The following is a 14,165-nucleotide window of genomic DNA, read 5'->3' as shown; positions in this document are numbered from 1 at the left end:
GAAGCATATTCTTTTAGACTTCTTTTGTCTTGGAAGCTCTGTATTTGTTCTTCTATCTAGATTGGGAGCCTTGCTGGGTAAAGTAGCCTTGGTTGTAGGCCTCTGGTTTTCATTATTTGGAATATTTCTTGCCATTCTCTCCTTGCTTGGAGTGTTTCCATTGAGAACTTAGTAGCTAACCTTATTGGGGTTCCCTTGTATGTTATTTCTTTTTTCTCCCTTGCTGCCTTTAGGATTCTCTCTATCTTGGAATTTGCTATTTTACTGATGTGTCTTGATGTGGGCCTCTTTGGGTTCCTCTTGATTGGGACTCTCTGTGATTCCTGGATTTGTGTGACTTTTTCTCTCATCAAATTAGGGAAATTTTTTCTCATTACTCTTTCATATATGTTTTCTATCCCGTGTTCTTCTTCTTCGCCTTGTGGTATCCCTATTATTCGGATATTATTACGTTTCATATTGTCTTGCATTTCTCTTAATCCCTCTTCATTCTTTCTTAGCTTCTTTTCATTTTCCTTCTCTTTCTGTGAGATGCTTTCTATTTTGTCCTCCAACTCATTAATCCGATTTACTGCTTCATCAATTCTACTTTTGAAAATTTCTACTGTGTTCTTCAGTTCAGAAATTGTATTCTTCATCTCCTCTTGTCCCTTACTAATAGTTTCCATTTCCTTCTTCATGTTGATATAGTTTGTGGTGAGACCGTTGTAACTCCCCTGTAGTTTCTGGTAGCTCATTGTGACCTCTTTGAACTTCCTGATAACCAGTGCTTTGAATTCAATATGTGATAGTTGGCTTGCCTCTATTTCATCTAACCTTTTTTCTGAGAGTTCCTTCTTTCCTTTTATTTGCAGATTGTTTCTTTGTCTTCCCATTGTTTGTGAGACTCTTCTTGTTAGCCTCGGCTTCTTAGTTTGATCTCTTCTGACTCCCTAGGTGTATGGTGTGAACTTCTGTGGTGAAATGCCTGTGAAATTCAATGGTGCAGTCTCTTTTAGTTATCCTGTCATTCTCTGCTTCCACCTACTCAAATATGCAGCAACTTGTGGCTTCTCTCCTACATCCAAGTGAAATTTGTCTTTCTGACTTTACTCTTGGGAAGCCTCTTCTATGGGTCCAGCTCTGGTCTTTTCGTATTTTCAAGTTGTTTGTGTCTCCTCTGGTTCCTCCCTGACCGTCAAGATTTCTGGTCTTTTATTTTCATATATGCTCAGCAACTGCTGGCTGCTTGGCTTCTCCTCTGCCGATCGGACAGGATTCTCTCCCCTGTGTACAAGGAACTGGAGTCTGCTCCATGGCCATCTTGAAAGCCCCCTCTGACATATTTAATTTAAGTAAATGAACCTTCAGTGGTGGAATTTCAGGCAATCTAGTCAGGTCACAGAACTGTAGTTGTGAAACGGAGTATGTGGAAAAGTTTTGATTAAAGGGGCTTGTGAGTTATTCATCAAAGGAAGCCACAGATGTACATGATTCCTTTAGTTATAGGTTAGGGTCAGATTACACAGTGTCTGAAGTCCTCATGAGAAGTTTGGTCCATCTGAGGCCACATCCTCCCAAGGTCTGTCAAGTTCAGTGCTCTCAGTTCTCCCTTTGCAGCATTATTGCACTGGTATGTGCAGCTTTTGGGAAACCACAGGCTGGCTCTCCTTAGGTCTGTATGTTAGACTTGGTAGAGTATCATTATAGGTGTGCCTTCTATTATACAAAATAAAGTAATAAAAATAGTAATAATAATCATTTAAATTCAGACTCAACACGTCCTGCTGGTTTTACATAATCATTCTCCTTTGAGTTTTCCTTATGAATTAAAAAATGACCATTTTCTTGGATTTTTTGGAGTAGTTGTGAAGGATAGGGGTCATCTCTTCTTTAAATGCTTGGTAAAATTCTCCTGTGAAACTGGCCAGTGCAGGGCTTTTGTGTGATGCGAGTTTTCTGATTACTGCTTCAGTTTCACCAGCTATTATCAGTCTGTTCAGGCTTCCTGCCTCTTCTTCACTGAGTTTTGGAAGATGATATTTTTCTAGAAATTTGTCCATTTCACCTAGGTTTTCAAATTTCTTGGCATATAGTTCTATGTAGTAATTTCTTACAATCCTTTGTATTTCTGTGGTTTCAGTTGTAATCTGTCCTCCTTCATCTTTGATTGTGTTTATTTGGGTTCTCTCTTTTTTCTTCATGAGGCTGCTTATAGGCTTGTATAGGAAAATGTATTTGCTAATGATACCTTGGACAAGTGTTTGATCTCCAAAATATATAAAGAACTCACACAAGTTCACTCAAGGAAAACAAACAACCCAATTTAAAAAAGGGCATAAGATCTGAACAGATACTTCTCCAAAGAGGGCATACGGAAGGCCCATAGTCATATGAAAAAATTCTCAGCATCACTACCTATCAGAGAGATGCAAATTAAAACCACAATGAGATACCACTTTATACTAGTGAGAATGGCTATCATACACAAAGCAACAAACAAGTATTGGAGAGGCTGTGGAGTAAATGGAACCCTAGTGCACTGTTGGTGGGAATGCAAGAAGGTGCTGCCACTGTGGAAACTACTATGAATTTTTTTCATAAAACTAAAAATGTAACTTCCTTTTGACCTGGCAACTCCACTGCTGGGATATATACTAAGAACCCTGAAACACCAATCCATAAAAACCTATGCATCTCAGTGTTTATAGCAGCATAATTTACAATAGCCAAGTGCTGGAAGCCACCTAAATGCCCATCAGTAAATGAATGGATCCAAAAATTATGGTACATTTACACAGTAAAATGCTATACAGTAAAAAAAAAAAAAGAAGAAGAAGCTCCTACCCTTTGCAACAGCATGGATGGAACTGGAAAACATTAAGCTGAGTGAAATAAGCCAGGTGGTGAAACACATACCATATGATCTCACCTTTAACAGGAACATAAACAACAAAACAAACAAGCAAGCAAAATATAACCAAGACACTGAAATAGAGAACAGGCTGACAGTGTACAGAGGGGAGAGGGGAGGATATTTCAGGGGAAAAGGGGAAGGGTTTACAGAAACAAGTATAAAGGATATTTGGACCAAAACTAAGGGGGGGTGGAAATGAAAGTGAGGGAGGGAGCACTGGGGGGGGGTGGGTGGGCTGGGATGGGAGCAAAAAACAAAAAAACTGTGCTTGAATAAAAATTAAAATAAATAAATTTTTAAAAAGTAAGGTGTCATGGTCCAGGTATGAGGTTTAATGCAATGTGTGAGTCTATCATTTAACTGTGCACACTGTGACTAGTTACATAACTTCTCTGGTTCTCAGAGTTTTTTCTTTTTGATGGAGATTATATTATCAAGTTCAAAGGGTTTAGAAACAAATCATACATGTAGAGTCAATAGGAGAGTGTGTGACACATAATATTGTCCATGCTCAATGAATAGCAACTGTTAGAATGCAAACTGGTTCTGGAAGGTTAGGAGGTCCTATTAATTCAGCTCTAATGAAATCATACTTGTGTTCAGTTTTTCATCTTTAGGTTAAATCAAAATACCAAGTGCATATTTCTGTCTTGGCTTTCTGACAGCATTTAATTTATTCTATCTATTTGTATTCTCAATTAACATTCATATGAGGATGAATGTCCTGATGTAGGTTTGAATATTCCCATCCTGGTGTTTTAGATTAAAAAGTGGAATTTTCAGAGGCTGTATGAAGAATACTGTTATAGGAGCATGATAATTCAACTGGTGTTTACCATTTATAATCATTGATATAATAATGCACTAATATTCCCATACTAAATCCCCAGCAAAGGCACATAGCAGTTCATTAAGGGTAGGAAAGAGTGTCTCACTCAAGTCACAGAATTAGAATTTTTAAATTAGAATCTTCTAATTTTAAATAGGTTCACTTAATTTTTCCCAAGTGCATTTGATGTCATAAGTAGCCTCAGATTTCTGCATCAGAACTGCTCAGGAATAGTTACATGGCTGAACTGAAAATGCTTTAGTGCTAGTGGTTGTGGCTTTGCCTCTTTCTTAAAATGAACTAAATTGCTAGACAATAAAAAAAAAAGCAGGTTCAGACATCCATCAGGAAGGACATAGGTGGACATAAAGAAAGGTGATTTTTTTCAATTCCAGAAAGAGTACGGGTGTACAAGTTGAGACATTTAGGGACATCAGCAGAGGATTATGGAGAGGAGAGGAAGGGCTCTGAAATCTGAAGAGAACATTTCCTAGATAGTCAGAAAGGAACGTGAATAGCCAGATAGAAAATAAATCTTTTATTGCTAAAGTAAAGAATACACTGGATTTAGGGAACTTAACTAGGAGAGTAGTTTGAATGAGGTTTTAATTTTTTTTATTTTTAATAATTATATTTACTAAAAAATATATGCAAATGTGACTGATATGACATATAGGTATGTGTTAAATGCACCTAAAATCAACTGCTTGAAATATAATTACAAATTACTACTTATGATAACCTTACTTCTAGTTTTTCATATAGTTTCGAATATTTAGAAGTTGAAACAGGAATTTCTATTGCTTTTGGAACAACTGATGGTAGCATCAGTTTGCTGTGGAAATAAATGAGAAAGAAACAGTGGGCACTGGGGAGTGGGGAGGCCAAATTCCCTAGAACACAGCCCCACGAGGTTGCCTAAAGCCCAGAGCCCATGGCTGGGAGGGGCCCTGCACAATCTGGTGCAGCTCCAGTGTATTAAAATACATGGCTATGAAGAAAGGAAAGATCTTGGAATCTTCTAGGAAAAATATGAACAAATCAGCTGCTTCCTACAGGAGTGCATGAACTTCAAATTGATTTTAAAGTGAGTATAGAGACTGGGAAGGGCTGGGCCAATGATATGGCTGTTCATAGGAGATTTACATTAGTTTATGATTTTTAGTGTAAGATTCTATGTATATTAGCATATTTGTTCACTTATGCAAATTAACTATACTGGAGATAATAAAATTATACTCAAAACTCATCTCCTTTGTTTTTAACTGTTCAGGTAGAGGATAATATAGTGTTGTGGGTTTTTAACTTGATTCTTTTTGGTTTGCAGAATGACGCTCAACTCACAGAGCTACACCAGTCAGGGCTTAAGCTTGATCCTTAATGTTAACTCTATGTACTGAAAGTAAGTCTATCATATGTTCTGTTCTAGAACATAAAATTATATTAGAATCTCTGTGCAAAGAAGCAGAATTATTACAAGTGTTTATTTTCTCACTTAACATATTGTAAACATGTCTCACAACCCATGTCCTCCTATTATTTAGTATTCACAGCATCTTAGCTTGTAGTAATCTGATTTGCATAAACATCTTCCTATTATAGAACACTTTATATATTTCTAAAGTTTTACTGTTATGAAAAACATGCGTCATCTTCCATGAAAGAACTTACACTACCACATTTCACCTCTAGAATATTTTTTAGGATTGAGTTCTAAAAAAGGGAATAGAAACATGTTTATAATCCTGAAAATATTTGTTAAAACATTTCTGAAAGGATTACATGAAATCAAGTAGTTTGACTGCAGTTTTAGAATTAATATAGTTTCCCCTCTCTATTGAATTGATTGGGGTGACACTGGCTAACAAAATTATACAACTTTCAAGTGCACAATTCAACAACACATTATGTGTACATTGTATTGTGTGTTCACCTCCCCAAGTCTAGTTTCTGTCTGTTGCCATTTATCCCCCCATACCCTCCTCCACCACACTCCTCACTTTCCCTCTCCCTGACAATTACCATATTGTTTTCTGAGGCCATGAGGGTTCTGTCTTTTCTTTTTCTTGTTTGCTCAGTCTCCTTACTTGTCCCTCCTAGCAGCCCTCACCCTCAACAGTTGTCAGCCTTTTCTCTCTATGTATGAGTCTGGTTCTATTTTGTTTGTCTGTTCATTTTGTTCATTAGATTCCACACTTGTGAGATCATATGGTATTTGTCTTTCTCTGGCTGGCTTACTTTACTCAGAACAATGCTCTTCAGGTCCATCCATACTGTTGCAAAGGGTAAGCTTTTCTTTTCTTTTACATCCCAGCAGTATTCCATTGTGTAAATGTACCTTTAGTGAGGGTGAGGATGTGGAGAAAAAGGAACCCTGGTGCACTGTTGTTGGGAATGCAGATTGGTGCAGCCACTGTGGAAAACATTATGGAGTTGCCTCAAAAAATTAGCAATGGAACTGCTTTATGACTCAATGATTCTACTTCTGGGAATTTATGTGAAAACACCCAAAACACTAATTTGAAAGAACATATGCCCACTATGTTTATTGCTGACAAGCTGATAACTGCTGGATCATAGATAGGTATCTTTTTTAAAAATTTTATTTTCATTGTTGTTTGAGTATAGTTTTCTGTCTTTTACTTTCATCCCAGCCATCCCTACCTACCTCTCATTTCCACCCCTTCTAGTTTTGTCCATGTGTCCTTTATATTTCTTCCTGTAAACTCTCCCCCCTTTCCCCTGAAAATTCCCTGAAATTCCATCCCCTCTCCCCTCTGGTCACTGTCAGGCTGTTCTTTATTTCAGTGTCTTTGGTAATATTTTGCTTTTTGTTTGTTTTGTTGTTTAGGTTCCTGTTAAAGGTGAGATAATATGGTATTTGTCTTTAACCACCTGGCTTATTCTGCTTAGCATAATGCTTTCCACTTCCATCCATGCTGTTGCAAAGGGTAGGAGTTCCTTTTTTCTTTCTGCTGCATAGAATTCCATTGTGTAAAGGTACCATAGTTTTTGGATCCATTCATTTACTAATGGGCATTTAGGTTGCTTTCAGCACTTGGCTATTGTAAATTGTGCTGCTATGAACATAGGGTGCCTTGGTTATTTTGGAGTGGTGTTTCAGGGTTCTTAGAATATAATCCTAGCAGTGGAATTTCTGGGTCAAAACTCCGAGCCCCTTTTAGTTTTCTTAGAAAATTCCATACTGCTTTCCATGGTATCTTTTATTTTTTAACAAATGGTTGTTGACCAATCCAATAACCTTATAGTATTTGCTTTATACTCTTATTTTCTGGTGACAATTTGTAGCTAAATATGGTGTTCACAGTGCAGCTTTGCATAAGAATGTCTAGTACCTTGGGAATGTAATGGAAATGGTTATTTTAAAGTAAGCTTAAAGATGTATATTACTGTAAACAGTCATATCTTTATTGTAAATTGCTTTTTATTGGCTTTGAATGGTTTTCACAATGATCAGGTTATTTTTAATTCTCACAGTCTCATTAATGAGTCTCAAGACTCATTACTTTACCAATTTAATAAACAAATATATGTATATGTAAACACATAGTTGAGAAATCAGTTTCTGTTATATGTACAGGTGAGGACACAACCATTCTCAAAAAGTGATGTGTAGCTATGGACAATAGTCAATAGTTGAAGTACTTATCTGGATAACTCATGGGTAAAGTGACTGTCTTACTAAGTGAGGGAATAGTTTCTACAATTGGCAAGGGTACTTATCATAAGCAAGTTTTACATTTTGCCAATTTGACACTCCCCATAATCCTGTGAGATGAGCACATAGGTTATATATGAACATACTTAGTTTGCAATAAAGTCATATAAATGACAAGTTGTACAATATCAGATTGAGCCACATAGTACAAATAATTAGTAAATATGTAAAAAAGTCTCAAGACTCTAGCTATACTCAACATGTTGTTTCTATCCCTTACCTATATGGTTGCTGCCAAATGTATGTGTAGTAATTGCACTATTACTTTCTGAATCTACATCACTTGCTCTGTGTCATCAAGGGGCCTCCTTCAAGCATGAGCAAAGGACTCAGAAGACTTTGATTTCCATAGGTGTATGAAGATTGTACAAGGGCCATCTCCCCTCCTTTTTTTCTTGATCCATTAGGAATACTTAAGTGTTGTAGCTGGGAGTCTGTGTTTAAATTCCAGACCCAGAATGTTACTTGATGTTTTATTTCAGCATGGATTGTCTTCCAGGAAAATAGGGATAATAAGACATAACATGGACTGTTTCCGAGGACTATTTCTTCAACAGCTCCTTTCTTTACATTAGTTCAGTTGGTCATGCTGACAATACCCTTAAGGTAGGTATTATTGTTTTTCATAAACACCCATTCTTATTTTAAATGATGAATGAAATAAGAACCCAACTCAGCATGTGCATACTTGTTACATGTTAGTGTAGAGCTAGGCACTTTTCCATAGAGCTTTCTTCTTTTATAGGGAATGAATTAATTCATCTTTTATTGTTTTGTTTTTTGTAATGAACTTATTAGAGTGACAATGATTGATAAAATTATATAGACATCAAGTGTACAATTTTGTAATACATCACCTGTGTATTGTATTGTGTGTTCACCATCCAAAGTGAAGCCTCCTTGTATCACCATTAATTCACCCTTTAACCTCTTCTACATATCCCTGCGCCCACCTCTCCTTCCCTCTGGTAATCACCACACTATTGTCTGTGCTCATGAGTTGTTTTTCTTAATTTTTTTACCTTTTCAACCATCCTCTAACCTACCTACCCTCTGATAGCTGTTAGTCTGCTTTCTGTATTCATCTTAAAGGCCCAATTCAGCTCAGAGTTGAAAAAAAATGGATAAGTAGCAATGCTTTTCAATGACTCTTTAACTAGGGGTTATTTCTTCTTCTCTCTGTAGATAAGGTCATCTCATGGTCAGTGATGGCATGTGAGTCACTACATTTGCATTCCATACAAATGGCAGCAATGACCACTGAAGTACAAGTTCTCTGGCTCAGTGTGGATGTGACTTCAGAATCCCCCTCAACAATTCACTCCAGGAAAAGCAATCTGCTTTGGCAGTGGAGATAAACCTATATCTCTTCCCAACTGTGTATGAATATTTCTCCTACATATAATCTGTGGCCACTTTAAAGTATTGAAAGATTTATTTCCTTCTGACTTCTGCCTGACCTCCCACTACAGCCTTCAACACATTTCTAATTTTCTGTTCTCCTTTACAACAGAAGAATGTAACCATCTTTTCACATGGATGCACCAACTGGTCGATGACTATGATACAATGGTATCACAAACTGGTCTCAGGTGAATTTTTCTTTTTCTCATAATTGCAGATTTTATATACTTACTCTGGTGGAATTTAGCTGTTCCTTGGAAATCATGCAAAACCAAAGCTTTGTAAGTGAGTTCATCCTCTTGGGGCTTTCAAAGAATCCAAATGTTCAGAAAATAATATTTGTTATATTATTGTTGAGCTACATGGCAACTCTCGGGGGCAACTTGCTAATTGTGGTGACCATCAGCAGTAGCCCAGCACTCCTGGGCTCCCCCATGTACTTCTTCTTGGCTTTCTTGTCCCTCCTGGATGCCTGCTTCTCCACTGTCACTGCCCCAAAAATGATTGTAGACTCTCTGTATGAGAGGAAAACCATATCCTTTGAGGGCTGCATGACCCAGCTCTTTGCTGGACACTTCTTTGCTGGAGTGGAGGTGATTGTCCTCACAGTCATGGCCTATGACCGCTATGTGGCCATCTGCAAGCCCTTGCATTACTCTTCTATCATGAACTGGAGGCTCTGTGGCATTCTGATGGGAGTGGCCTGGACAGGGGGCTTCCTGCATTCCATGATACAAATTGTCTTTGCTTTACAGCTGCCCTTCTGTGGTCCCAATGTCATCGATCATTTCATATGTGACTTATACCTGCTACTAGAGCTGGCCTGCACTGACACTCATGTTTTTGGCCTTTTTGTGGTGGCCAACAGTGGGTTTATGTGCATCATAATCTTCTCTTTGTTGCTTGTCTCTTATGGCATCATCTTGTGGTCTCTGAGAACCCACAGTATTGAAGGGCAGTGGAAAGCTCTCTCCACTTGTGGATCTCACATTGCTGTTGTGGTTTTGTTCTTTGTCCCCTGCATAGTCACATATGCCCGACCTCCATCCACTTTCTCTTTTGACAAAATGGTGACAATATTTTACACCATCCTAACCCCCTTGTTCAATCCTTTGATTTACACCATCAGGAATAAGGAAGTGAAAAATGCCATGAGGAATGTGTGGAGTAGAATAATGGTAGTTTGTAATGAAAGATGAGACTGATTTGATGGAATCTACACTCAGTGTGTATTCTAAGAGATGATGGAGCTGTTGAATGGAGTTCCTGCAACAAAGAGTTAAAGTGGTCAAGGGTCCCTAAGTCTTCCTTGGCTGAAGCACTCGCAAAAGCATCTGTGCTCCCCAAAAGGCCAATAAATGATAGATTGCATTGAGGCCAGGTGGCAGAAGTTTCTGTCTTATGCTACTGCTCACTGGAAGATATTTAGGATGAGAGTAGGATAGGGTTGTTCTTTCTCCACACCTGGGTTTTCAAGACCCTTGGGTACCCTTGCCCATGACCCATAAGTGTACCCTTTTTCTGGTTTTGGGGTAGTGATATTGCAGTAGGTCATGTAGACAGAAGGTGAATTCTGTAATGAAATCTTTCATCAAACTATCCCCCCTAGTGTTTTTTTTTGCTCCCTCCCTTCTCTATTTTTCTGCATGCTACCCTCTGACTATTCTTTACTTGTGTGAGGTCACTCTCAACTCTTCTCTCCTGTACTCATTTCACTCATTCTCTACTCTTGCCTCTTCTACACTCTTATTCATTTAGGTATCTATTTTCTACTTTGATATTTTTTTTCACCATGCAGCATACATGACTTGATTCTGGAGTTAGAGCAGAAAATTAAGGTATCAATTTGTGTCTTTCTTGGATGGTTTTCTCAGGATTTCTCTTTTCTAGGATCTACATAATTCTAGAAAATCTATATGAAATATACATGAAATGGGTTTGAAGTTCTATGTGACATGGATAGTGAATGCTAGAGAGAGAGGTTATCTAGTAGGACCCCACTCTAATTTTCACCTAACTGTACTTGGAAAAACTTCCTTCGTTCCTTCGTTCCTCGTTCCTTCCTTCCTTCCTGTATTATTTATATTCTTATTGTTGTTCAAGTACAGTTGTCTTCATTCCATCCCCACTTTCCCTAACCCCAGCCATCCCCACTACCCACCCTCGATCATACATTTTTTTTTGGTTTTGTCCGTGTGTCCTTTGTATGTTCCTGATAACCCGTTCTTCTTTTCCCCCAATTATCCATTCCTACCATCCCTGTCATTACCGTCAGTTTGTTCTTAATTAATGACTCTGGTTATATTTTGCTTGCTTTTTTTCTTTTGTTGGTTAGGTTCCCCAGTATATGAATGGATTAAAAAACTATGATACATTTACATGATAGAATACTATGCAGCAGAAGGAAAGAAGGAGTCTTACTTTTTGTGACAGCATGGATGGAACTGGAGAGCATTATGCTAAGTAAAATAAGCCAGGCAGTGAAAGAGAAATACCACATGATTTTACCTCTAAGTGGAAAATGTTTCTGTATCTCAGGTCAAAGTTTTCACATTGAAAGGACCTGGTAAATGGGAACACTTACCTTGTAAAAGAATGTACAGGTAAAATGAAATAATGATAGTGAAAATTGTTTGAGTAATAAGATTATACAATAAGAATAATATATAATCTATGATTGTGTTAGTCAGTTAAAATAACACACAGTAATATAGGCAAATAGGTGAGAGAGGCATTTGTCTGGGAGAAAAAGGAAGACTTGCATTATCAAATATATTTGAACTGGTTTAAAATTTCAACAGGTAAAAGTAAGAATTAAAGAAGGGAAAATTAAATTCTCCACTACTGTGATGTACCCCCAGATCAGGGATTTAGGAAAGTGCAAGAGTGTTAGGAAACATGAAACAGTTCAGTGATAAAACCCCTGAATGTGTTGGTCTGATGTGATGCGCACATCTTGTCAGGAGCTAAGTTCATGTCTTATGTCCTGAAAACTTCTCTTTGCTTATTGAAAATATAACAAAGTAGAATTATATGACTTGGCTTTCATGGTTGTCCAACATCTTTCCATAATTTTATCTCTTACAACTTTTTGATTAATGACAGCAATTTTTAGGGAGATCATCTCTATGTTTGATATCTGTTATTGACCAAAGCAATATTTATGGTCTTCTCAATTCTTCACTTTACAACACTGTAAGGTAACTTTCTCATTGTAGTCACTACTAAAACAACAAGACCCTTGGTAATACCATGTACCTCTTTCTGTTCTACCTGTCATTGGCTGATGTCTGTCTCTCTACAGCCACAGCCTCCAGATTGATTGTGAATGCCCTTTCTTAGAAGAAGACCATTTCCTATATTGAATACATGACTCAAGTCTTCACAGTTCACTTCTTTGGGTACATCAAGGTCTTTGTGCTCATCCTCATAGCCTTTCATTGCTACATCGCCATTTGTAAGTGCTTGCAATACCCAAGCATCATGAGCCAGGGAGTCTGTGGCATGTTGATGATTCTGGCCTGGGTGGAATCTTGTATCCACTCTTCAACACAGATTTTTCTAGCTTTGCAATTGCCCTTTTGTGGCCCCAATGTGATTGACCCCTATTTTTGTGACTTGCAGCCCTTGATGAAACTTGCCTGCATGGACACATATGTGATAAATTTTCTGTTTGTCTCTAATAGTGGGACCATTTGCATGGTTAGTTTTATAATCCTGCTTATCTCCTATGTTGTCATCTTGTAGTCTCTGAGAAACCATAGCATAGAAGGAAGGTGAAAAGCCCTTTCCACATGCACATCCAACTTTATCGTGGTTGCCATATTTTTTGGTTCATGTGTATTTGGTTCATATATACTTGCCCACCAACCATGTTTCCAGTAGACAAGATGGTGGCTCTTTTTAATACAATTGGGATATCCTTGCTCAACCCTCTGATCTATACATTGAGAAATGCAGAAGTGAAAAATGCCATGAAAGTGTTATGGTGTAACAAAGTATGACTTCAGTTAATAAATACGATATGGGGCCTCCAATGTATATTTCCTTAATATCTTAGTTTTGTTTCATTGGCAGGAAAGGTAAAATATTCTTTTGGGAAAATAAACAAGAATCTGAGAAGATTGCATTAGAATATGGTTATTATTTAAAGTCCATAATAATTTTGAACAACCTAGGATGACCCTTGCTTGAATTGTACCAACATTTTGTCATACTCATTAGGTAATTTAGCTTCTATACACATTGTTTTGGAAGGAAAAGAACTGACACATGACAGAATAAGTGTATGTGCACGCATGTGTGTATATGCACCAATTTTTTCCCTACATTTCATTCTTGTCCTTATGAATGCGGTCATCAGAGCTAATCCCTAGGGCCTGGACACTTACAGAGTTAAGGTTGCCATCTTGACAAGCTGATGATTAGAGAAGATGTTCTGAGAACTTATTCCTCTGGGGATCTGTGCCTGAGCCTCCTTCACTGGGGGTGTCTACACTGATGAACACTCTAACTGCGATAAAAGCTAGAAACATCAGCGAAAACCTACACTGTCTCTGGAAAACCTCTCAAAATTAATTCTCTGTGTAGTGAGAGAGGGAGGGGTGTGATATTTGGACAAGACAGCACTGTCAGTGAGTCAGTGGCTCTTTGGGGTGTTTCCACTGCTCCTCACAAAAGAGAGGAAGAGGCAGTAGAGAGTTTGGCAGCAGAAATAAGTGAAAGTTAGCAAAGAAGGGAGGACAGAGAACAATGCATGATGAAGAGAGAAAGGAAGAAAGGAAAGTGGAAATCTTGTCCAATTGAAAGAGAAGGAGCTTTATCTTTCTTATTTTTTGAGCATTACTGTTGGGTGTATGAACATTTGCAGGCAGATACTTGTCCTTGGCTCTTATGTTTATTTCGGTAACAGGAAAGAAGGTTTGTTTTTGTTGTTTGGTTCTATATTATCTTGAAAGTCAAAATTCAGGTCTTTGGAGAAGAATCTGGTATGAAAAGTGAGGCCTGGCACTTCTCAAATTTGGTCTTTCACAGGAGAATATTTTAAAATGTGTTTTTCCATATGGAAGACAACGTAATCCATGTATATAACTGTATATAACTCACAGCCCCCACCAACTCCACTTCAACTTCATAATCTCATTATTGAGTAATGTCATGCCATTTCAGTACCTGGGTTTATAGTTATCATCAATTTGGCACCAGAAAGTATTACTCCTAATCATATGGACTAATGAGAAAAGGACATAATAAACTCATAAGTATGTGCAGCATTTCCATTGAAGACAAAATGTTAC

The 14,165-nt window shown here is 37.7% G+C and overlaps 1 protein-coding gene and 1 pseudogene across 1 annotated transcript; both read left to right on the top strand.

Annotated features, from left to right (window-relative positions):
* The first annotated feature begins 9,038 nt into the window (after positions 1–9,038).
* On the top strand, positions 9,039–10,067 carry LOC119047745 (olfactory receptor 4C15-like). The gene has a single exon (XM_037143231.2). The coding sequence runs from the start codon at positions 9,132–9,134 to the stop codon at positions 10,065–10,067; it is 936 nt and encodes a 311-aa protein (XP_036999126.2). The 5' UTR covers positions 9,039–9,131.
* A 1,699-nt stretch (positions 10,068–11,766) lies between these two features.
* LOC119047842 (olfactory receptor 4C11-like) lies at positions 11,767–12,872 on the top strand (annotated as a pseudogene).
* The last annotated feature ends 1,293 nt before the right edge of the window (positions 12,873–14,165 follow it).

Source organism: Artibeus jamaicensis, unplaced genomic scaffold, assembly GCF_021234435.1.
Source record: "Artibeus jamaicensis isolate MK-2021 breed Jamaican fruit bat unplaced genomic scaffold, CSHL_Jam_final scaffold_614, whole genome shotgun sequence".
Classification (NCBI taxonomy): Eukaryota; Metazoa; Chordata; class Mammalia; order Chiroptera; family Phyllostomidae; genus Artibeus; species Artibeus jamaicensis.
Note: the sequence above shows the minus strand (reverse complement) of the source record. Positions and strands in the feature narration are given on the sequence as shown.